At 33.3% G+C, this 9,931-nt stretch overlaps 2 protein-coding genes across 2 annotated transcripts in view; one reads left to right on the forward strand and one right to left on the reverse strand.

Annotated features, from left to right (window-relative positions):
- LOC108574909 (glycerol-3-phosphate dehydrogenase [NAD(+)], cytoplasmic) overlaps window positions 1-9,931 on the forward strand; it is a 71,795-nt gene that overhangs the window by 32,032 nt on the left and 29,832 nt on the right. The gene's annotated exons all lie outside the window — the stretch shown is intronic.
- On the reverse strand, window positions 21-7,902 carry LOC108576474 (peroxiredoxin-6-like). Its single transcript, XM_017939847.1, has 5 exons — window positions 7,736-7,902; window positions 3,571-3,727; window positions 466-683; window positions 316-391; window positions 21-153 (listed from the first exon to the last, which is right to left on the reverse strand). The coding sequence occupies exons 1-5, from the start codon at window positions 7,816-7,818 to the stop codon at window positions 25-27; spliced, it is 663 nt and encodes a 220-aa protein (XP_017795336.1). The 5' UTR covers window positions 7,819-7,902; the 3' UTR covers window positions 21-24.

The raw sequence follows: 9,931 nt of genomic DNA on the forward strand, positions 1-9,931 counted from the left end.
ATAAAGTTTTTTATATGAATATGATTAATAATCTGTAGTTGTCCGCACATAAACCTTTCCAGAAGGCATCGATACTTTATCCACTCCTTTGGGAAACATTTTAGGGAGTTCCTCATCTTTCACAGTTGGAAGAATCATAACTTTTTCACCTGGCTGCAAATAAATGAAGAAATATTTTTCTATAAAGTATATACATGTTTCAGGTAAATTCTATTAACCAAATATCAAGATTTCAATTATCTAAATAGAAGAAATGCAAACAATAAATTTTTATAGTAAACTACAATTTATTAATAAGAAGAAAAGTTTTCTTACCATCCAGTTAGCTGGAGTTGCTATTCCTGGTTTTTTATCAACGAGTTGCAAAGAATCTATAACGCGCAGTATTTCACTGGAAATCATAAAAATATCATTAATCGCGTGATCATTTTGTTTAGTAAAAATTTCAATAACCGAAGGACTTACTCTACATTGCGTCCAGTGGATGTTGGATAGTGCATAGATAAACGCAGACGATGATCAGGGCTTATGATGTACAAAGCGCGAACAGTTTGTGCCGTTTCCAGGTCATCTTTGCTTTCTTCATCAATCATATCTAACTTGACTGCCAAGGCGCGATCAGGGTCAGCAATAATGGGATAGGGAAAGTCCCCAGGAATATCACGGCAATAAGATTTAATATCCTGTTAGAAAATTATACCCTTATGTAAAGCAGGAAGTATCGAATGATATATTTAGTATTATAAGCTTTATGCGCATAACACAAATCCAGTTGTCCAACATCAAATTCTAGTACATTATTCCACACAACCTATTCGGTCATTCTTGGTGGAAAACTTAACGGGTGATTCTCGAAGGCGAAATAAAACGAAAAGGTAGAATAAAAAATTTGCATTTGAGCCTTCGTTTTCTAGATATTTACGTTTAGAAATATCCCTGTAGCCGAGCAAATCTCTCTACACCAACGCATGTAGGGCATATCAAGACAAGGGGATCCCCGAAATCCATTTGCCGCATCTTGTCGTGCCATATATTCGTCGATGTAGGCATGTGTATCCGACTACAGGGATATTTTTAAACGTTAATAACTGAAAAACGAAGGCTCAAACGTAATTATTTTATTCTTGATTTTCGTCTTATATCGGCTTGTAGAATCATTCTCTGAATTTTCTCCCAGGAGCAGTCGAGCACCCTATACATCTGTCCAACTATTATACTTTCACAAAATGATAGCAATGGAACTTCAATGTCGTCAAATCAAAATGGTTTTTTTTTTAAATAAAAATTCGTTATGACATGAACAAAAAATGTGTACATGACAACGCTTTAGACCGTATAGTTTTCACAATGCAATAATAATTGAGAATAAAAGGAACACAACGACCTTAGACACATTGATATTGTATTATTTTTCTAATTATGGAAAAATTAACAGAGACCACTTTGTTTTATTTTGCCTGAGATCTTTACGACGCACTGCGATCAAGAAAATAATAATAGTAATACTTAATTTACGGGCGTAAACCCTTTGATATCTAACAATACGATATGAGACATACACGGAAGAAATGTGGAATGTAGGATCTGGACGTTGAATATTCTCATCCCAATTATATACAGTGAAGGTAAAAAGTATTCGTACACCCTATAAAACGGAATAACTTCTTTAAAATTGGGCCAAACGACTTGAGTTTTTTTTAGAAGTTAGAAGGATTAGTTTACTAGATGACGTGTATAAATTTTTTTGAAAAAATTGCAATTTGTAGAAATCGCGAAGAAAATTGTAAAGGTCACTGTTTACAACTTTTTTATCCGACAAGCTTGTAACGAAAATTTAAAAAATACGTTTTGTAGATCTATGTCAATTATACACATGCCGAAAATTTCATCGAAATCGGTTGATGGAGAAACAAGCGACAGGTATCTTCAGATTTATTAGCGAAATAGTGAAATAGTGCGATTTTCACAATCTTTAACCGTTTGTAACTCAGCGACATTAACCGGTTTCGATGAAATTTTCGGCGTGTGTATAATTGACATAGATCTACAAAACGTATTTTTTTAAATTTTCGTTACAAGCTCAGATAAAAAAGTTGTAAACGGTGACCTTTACAATTTTCTTCACGATTTCCACAAATTGCAATTCTTTCAAAAAATTTTATACACGTCATCTAGTAAGCTAATCCTTCTAACTTCTCAAAAAAACTCGAGTCCTTTGACCCAATTTTAAAAAAGTTATTCCATTTTATAGGGTGTACGAATACTTTTTACATTCACTGTAGTTAATGCTATCCACACACCAACAACACTATTATTGTGAATATTAACACATTCGGAGCTGGCAATGTTTTCACTTTTCTAACACCGAAAGCCGGTTAAAGTAAAGAAATTCGAAAGCTGGTTGCCGCAGACTTCTGTCATTAAGACAAAATAAAAATTATAAAATTTCTTTCCAATGAAATAAAATGCTCAGAATCGTTAAGTATGACAACTCAGCGGCAACCAAAAGAAGCTTACGAAATGACGTGAATTCACATGAGTGGCTGTGAATGTGTTAAGAAAACGTTATCTCTGCAGGACAGCAAGTGTTCGTTGTGTACCGGATGAAACGGTTATCATTCAACGCTTGCATAAAAATAAAGATAAGTGTAATTGAAAATCAATTATTTCACGATAGTCAAAAGGTCTTCTGCAGTTTGGTGTTACCTGACTTTCAGTCGACAGCAATATTTTATTTATGAAATGTGAAAGTAAATTATGTATACATACATATACGCTCTTATAGTAAATGAGTGACCTCTTTTACAGAGCATATATTATGCATATGCCTTTCGTAGTGAAAGGGTTAAACGGACAGCGAATATAGGAAATGGCAAATGTTAGAAAACGGAATTTCCTATGTTCTAAGAAATTATAAAGCAACAATTATTTATTCTGGAATGGATAGAAAAATGACAAAAAATTTGAAATAAAATGAAAATATAGTTGCTACGTTTTAACGTAATTTCTAAGATTTACAGGTGAAATAATTATGCAGGAAGTTATTTAGAGAAAGTGCAGTAGATTAATGTACAGAATGCTGCAAAACTTACGGGGTGATTCCTGGTGCAAAAATGAGCCGAAATTTTTACAAAGCTTCACTTTCGAAAAGTGACAGAACTTTTATCGAATATGCGTGCACTTAATTTGAGTTGACTTGTCTGACCGTGAATAAATAGTCTCTTCACACTTGGACACAATGTAAGCAAGGCTCCGTGCTTTATGACCATTTGACTAAATACAAATGTAAAGCATAGAAGGTGCTATACTTTATGTATATTTTCAACTTCACATGGATGAAAACGACGAAACATACATATGTGCGTCGATAATCATACAGAATCTCATATGTTAACACAAATTTGTATTCTATATTTTCGATTTGCTTTCACATGTGGAACCAGCTCATTCTTATATGCACCATTCGTTATGAAACACCCTGTATATGTTTGTATCGTGAAACAAAATATTGTTATATTCAAAGATAGCATGCATCTTTAGTAAACTTTGAACGATATCTCCGTAACATACGTTAACCCAATCAACATGATCCTTCAGTTTGTCAACGGAATGAGCCAACAGTTTCGTGTTTCGACGTTCAAAATGAGGTTGGTGAACTGCTAAACGACCTAATTCGGTGGTGCAAACTGGTGTAAAATCAGCAGGATGGGAAAATAGAACGACCCATCTATAATCAAAAAATGCAAAAGGAATAATGAAAAAATGTTCAATAAAATTGTATACATATAATTACATTATCACCGACATTACAATTCTTTTTGCTGAAATTTCTTTACCATACCATATTTCGATCTATCAGTATAAGAGCATAACTTCGAAATTCTTTAGGAGTTTTGTATTTGTTAATATAACCAAAAGTGTTATTTGTTGTTACATTGTATGTGGAATTATACAATGAATTACGTCATATAATGAGTATTTCTAAAAATTTTATGTTATATCATAGACAAAGTACAGAATAGACTTATCACTTTTTATGGGACTTTGTGTCTCACGTTCTGAAATATCGATCGTGTAAAAAGCCAGAGGTTTTTACATATTGTGAGAAAATCCGTCCCGAAGACGATGAAGCAAGCATCTTGAAGCCAGGCCCAGCGCGCTCGGTGGGGGTGACTCCGCCCCTTTGGGTCTTTCCCTGGGCCTGTTCGCGTAGGGGTGGACAGGGATCGGCAGGACGACGCGTCCTCACTCTTCCCGAGACCCTTAACGTATACCTTTGCGAACGACGCCCGAATAACGTGGATACAGACTTTGAATAACATATACTATTGTAAAAACGTAGAAACGTGTCTACTCCGAGTCAGAGTACTTTCTGACAATATACAATCCAACCATCGAAGATAATAAAGTTGACAAACGTAAAAGATCCTCTCGTGTTAAATCCGCATATTATAAAGATGCATTTACATATGTATATTGGATTACGTGGTACAACTGTTGACGATCTTTCGACAACAGTAGAAATCGCGCGTGGGATGAATCATTGACTAATGGAAAATTATGTTCTCATATTTTGTATCGCAATACAATGAGAATATTATCGATTTGTGAAATTTTGTTGATGAAAGTGAGTCTAAATGCCACCTTATTAAAATTGCTCTCAATTATATGCAATTATATAGTTCGCGAAAAATATCCTTTACGAATCATTCGGACGGTAAATTCCAAATGAATCGTATGCAAAACATTTACATATTCTTATATATATTTTATAGAATGTAATAATATTTTTTGAGATATTTAAAAATGTTTTATCTAGACAACTGTAAAATAGTTCTGTTCACAATGAAAATAACTTTTTGTGTTAAAAGAAGGAAATAGAGAAAAGGATATCAGAGCAGAGGAAGATTCTTTTAAAATAAGCAAGCGACATTCGTGTTTTGTCGGTGAAAGATGAAAACAATTATGAACATTCAATTAGTTATTCGTCATGGGAAAGAAAAATTTTCATATTTTTCACCGAATCTTCGTGAAACTGTTGCAGATGGTTTTCCTAGATTCTCCCGATGAAAATGAGTCCTGACACGAACTTATTCGAATCATGTGAAGTTATATTTAAACTTAAATGACCTTCAAATATTTGAAAAGTCTTACATGAAAATTTATATTGAGTTTTTGGGGCAAATACTGCATCTGCACGCGTAGTGTAAAAGTGGTTCAAACAAGTTCGATTAAATGACTTTAACCTTTACAATGAAGCATGTACCAACAAACCAACTACAGTAAATTCTCTACAAGTGTCAGTCAGTTTGGATTCTACAAGTGTCAGTATAGATGGTCCTACGCCTATGTTATCCTCGCCCGCTGTCAGTCAAGCGTGTAACGCTACACCACTCGGTTTCTTTTACGAGATTTCACGGCTGGACAATTCATAATAGAAAAATATAATTTCTTTAATTTTACTTTTTTTCATCTGAAATTTTTTTTAACATGTTGGTGAGATTTTTCTGATGAAAATGACATCAAACACGATATAATTTTCATCAGAAAAATCTCATCAATATGTTAAGAAAAATTTCGGGATAAAAAACGTAAAATTAAAAAAGTTGGTATTTAAATCGCTTGGTTGCCTCGACTTCCGTTTCATCCTTATCTTTTATTCGCTGTCCTTGTCTACGTTCGGCAAACTACAAAGGCAGACGCAAGGCTCGAAAACGTAGTCCCTGACTCTACAAGTGTCAGGTTTAGGTTCCTTGCGGACTGACATTTGTAGAGAATTTACTGTACATACATATACTATAGAAGTACCTCTAAAATTCTGTAAGAACTTGGTGTGCGGCTGTAAGGTATGCTGACCTATACTTCATTTGTAATTTCATGGATAAGTTTAATTTTAATACTAAAATAACGTTGGAAGTGACACGAAAATGGTTTTAACATGGACAAAAAAATGCATCGGGTGATAGGTCTACTCTGTACCTCGACTATGGTTATACATTCAACTGTGTTAATTTTTCTGTTACTTGCTTGATAACCCAATGTGTTTATTTCTTCGTAAATTTATTAAATTTATTTCTTCATATACATATGTAGTTATATCCATTCGTAATCGGTCACAATACAATCGTAACATAAACATATTCTAGTATCTCCATGTACATACGATATCTTATATCTTGGATGTGCCGGTATACAGTACGACTTTGCATTATACAGAATATGTTATCTGCCTAACGTGACCACCTCATTTATTTTTGTTATAAGTGCACCGAGAAAAATTTCTTTTATCATAAAGCATACGGTTTCAAAGCGTCTTCAATGTGATGACCTTAGATTTCATCTGTCTCTTTTTAAAATAAGATTTCAAGACCACGTTCAATTCTTTTATGTACAACCCTATAGCTTTTTTTTTTACTTATTGGCTAGCAGGCATTGAAACGAATTCAACGACCATAATGTAATACATTTTTGTATATATAAAATTTACACATAAAAACATTACACGTGATCTTGAAAACTTATTTAAAAAAAAGGGCACAGAAGAAATCTAGGGTCACTACCTTGGAGATCCTTTGAAACCGTATCCTCTATGACGAAAAAAATTTGGAACGGTCTACTAATAACGAAAATAATTGAGATGGTCACATGATAGACCACTGTATTGTATAAGATTTTGCTAAGTGAAATTTCGGAAGATTATCATCTAATGACAATCAACAAGTGTTTTAAAAGTTATATATTGTTAATGTACTGTTAGTATATAACTTTTATCTTTGTTATACAGTAGGACCCTCGATAATGTGGAAAATATAATACAAATTAAGTTCCACCGACATTGCTTTTTCGGTCAAATTTAATTAATCCAAATTTCTAAATTTTTGTGTTTGATTTTTTTTTTTTTTATCGTGTTATACGGAAGCAGCAGCAATTTTTTGATCACGGTTTGATCGCGTTATACGGGGTCCTACTGTATAATATCTAAATTAGTAAAACTGTAAATAACGTATAAATGCCAAGTGAGACATTACTGTGTTGTTATAGAAATTAATCATATTCAGATTAATACATATCTGTTATCATACATGTTATCATTAAATATTCTAGCAATTTCTCCGTACATTATACTGAGCTAATACAATGAAAAATACTGTTTCGATTACCCACTCTAATTTGAACTACTTTCCTCACCTATCACTATTTTGAACAGTACGTTTACACTCTTCTTGTTTACCGCAGTCAACGTATAATACTTTAACTGCCAGATTTACTATTATCTTTAATTATACATTATTGAATTTTTGACGAAAAATGTGAAGAAAACGCATATTAGAAAGACACAAACTCCACGAGCGGTACAATATTGTTCAAATAACACAGTCATTATTACTCTATGAAATTATTTAAGCCGTTAATCTGTAGTAATATAAATTTTTTCTAAAATGCAAAATATACGTGACTTTCTACTTCGTTTTGCAATTCTATATTTACAATTCGTTAAGAAAAAGCTTCGAAGAATATGGAATTTCAAATGAAATTCTTTTCTGTACTCCTTTCAAGTGTAACATAAAAGTATCAATAACGACTGTAATAACGGTAATAATAACAGTATAATCTACGAATACATAATTTTCGATGCTGAATTAATTGTATGAAATCGTTCGTAGGGAAAACATTAGGAGTTTCGAAGAATGTATTTCGAGTAAATTAAACGAAAAATAAATGGGAGTAAACTTACGAATTTCCTTGCCAACTGTAAAAATTAATTCGACCTCGAGTACTATCTACTTCGAAGTTTGGAACGATAGAATTGATCCTCATGATTGATGTATTAGAACGTATACGTATGAGAAAACGACTCCTCTCGGAACGATGACACGCAAAGAACTAACTCAGTGAAGTACTGTTTCAATTACTTCGGTAGCAATGCTAGTCAAGTGTAGCTTTGGAAGTCAGGATGTGTCCCCCACTTTCTTCTCGCTAACACAAGTACCTCGTGTCGTGTTATCTATGTATACCAAACGGTAAACATAATCGCTCTCTGCGAGAATGCTTTTTTTTTTGCTAACGGCTACATATAGAAGGAAAACAAGATTTCAAGAGTGGTTAGTGAAAATAGATAATACTTTAACGTGCCACCATACCGTTCACTTGTGTCAGAAATTTCATATGAAAGATGTTCGATTTCATGAGGTAAACTTAATAGAATATTTAAATTTTCTTTTTTAACGATATTCACAAAGATTTCAATATTAATGTTTTTTTTTTTTTTTTTAATGTAACTACTTACAGTGCCTCTCGCTAATATTCTGACACTCTTTAGAACAATATAATTTTCTTTAAAATTGGACCTAACGACTTTTTGAGAAGTTAGAAGGATTAGTGTACTAGATGACGTGTGCAAAATATTTTGAAAAAATTGCAATTTGTGGGAATCGCGAAGAAAATTGTAAAAGTCACTGTTTACAACTTTTTTATCTGAGATTGGAATGAAAATTTGAAACATACGTTTTGCAGATTTATATCAATTACATGCATGCTGAAAATTTCGTTTGAATAATTCGTGGGATATCTTTATAAATATTGGTGGCAATACAATATCTATACATAGACTTTGGTATCTCTCCCACTGCTACACCTGCAGAAAAATTATTTGGACCACCTAATCTGTACAATGCGTTTCGTTTAACTGGAAACGGTGGAATATCTCACCAAAGATTGAAATTATCAAAAAAACACTCTTACAAAAGTTGTTCGGTATACAGGGTGTAACTAGGGCCGAGTTATAACTCGGTTGTTATTGAAGATAAAAAAAATTTGTAGAAGATAGTTTTGCATGGTTTAATTAAATTTAAAGATTTTCTAAAAATTATTGCTTTCATTCGTACTTTTATGTTGATAAACAACGTTCTCGTTAACGCATGCAAATCGTTACTGTTTGAGTCAGAATCGTGAACTGATTATACGGTATCTTGGTGCTTTAATTTTTAAAACCTTGTACGATTGTTTCGTTTAATTGCCAAAGATTGACACTATTTTCTGCGCAGATTATTTCTTTACAAAATGTAACATTACCGTTGTTTGTCAACATGAAAGTACAAGCGGAAGCGATAGTTCGTAGAAAATCTTTAAATTTAATTTTCTCGGAAGCCTTTTAGGAAAAAATTTTATTCAATATTTTCCGTTTATTTGTTCATATTGAATCACCTCTTGCCCGGCTGTACCACCCGCCCTGGCCCACTCTGTGTACTATCTTGACAATTTCAATCCGTATAAAGTATCTCTGCTTTCAATCAACGAAACAGCGTGGGCATTAAAATGCAGCAAAGATTCCTGAGAGTAATACCAAGAGACAAGTGTTACGAATTGCATAAGAATCAACTATGTGGTGATTACCATAGCAACTATAGTGTGGTTTGACTGATGTAGTGACGTAAGTGAATAGTAGCGTAAGTGGAATTGTATGTTATTGCGCACTTAATCATTCGACAGAAGCCCAGGTAGCGTACAGACCTCTTGTGAGCGTATTAAAGACGTCTGTCTAAAACTTAAAAACGCCCAAAAGACGTCTGACCGATGCTCAATGTTACAAATCAGGATCCCTTTAAAACGTTTTCATCATGTCTGGGTTAGGTCAAATGCAGTTCTTTGAAAGACGTCGTTAAGACGTTTATAGGTACAGGTTTAATCCCAGATGGCACACACACGTTCTGTGAAGGTCTTAAAAACGTGAAAATCCTAAAGATGTCCAAAAGAAGTCTGAATGATGTCCAGTGTTATGGCGCAGTGAAGTATTATGTGCTGTTTTTCTAAACGTCTTAAAGACATAATGTTTATACATTGTTTCATTTATATTTCGTTCCAACCTCAAATCACAATTTAAAAGAAATTGCAAGAATTCCAGGCAAGTTAAATGTCGACATAACTGAGACCT

The sequence above is a fragment of the Habropoda laboriosa genome, unplaced genomic scaffold (genome assembly GCF_001263275.1).
Source record: "Habropoda laboriosa isolate 0110345459 unplaced genomic scaffold, ASM126327v1 scaffold25, whole genome shotgun sequence".
In the NCBI taxonomy this organism is placed as follows: Eukaryota; Metazoa; Arthropoda; class Insecta; order Hymenoptera; family Apidae; genus Habropoda; species Habropoda laboriosa.

Coding starts and splice junctions, on each gene's coding strand:
- LOC108576474 (XM_017939847.1), bottom strand. CDS start 7,818: ATGAGGATCAATTCTATCGTTCCAAACTTCGAAGTAGATAGTACTCGA. Junction 684..3,570: donor ATCATGTTGATTGGGTTAAC/GTATGTTACGGA, acceptor ATTTTCTAACAG/GATATTAAATCTTATTGCCG. Junction 154..315: donor CAACTCCAGCTAACTGGATG/GTAAGAAAACTT, acceptor ATTTATTTGCAG/CCAGGTGAAAAAGTTATGAT.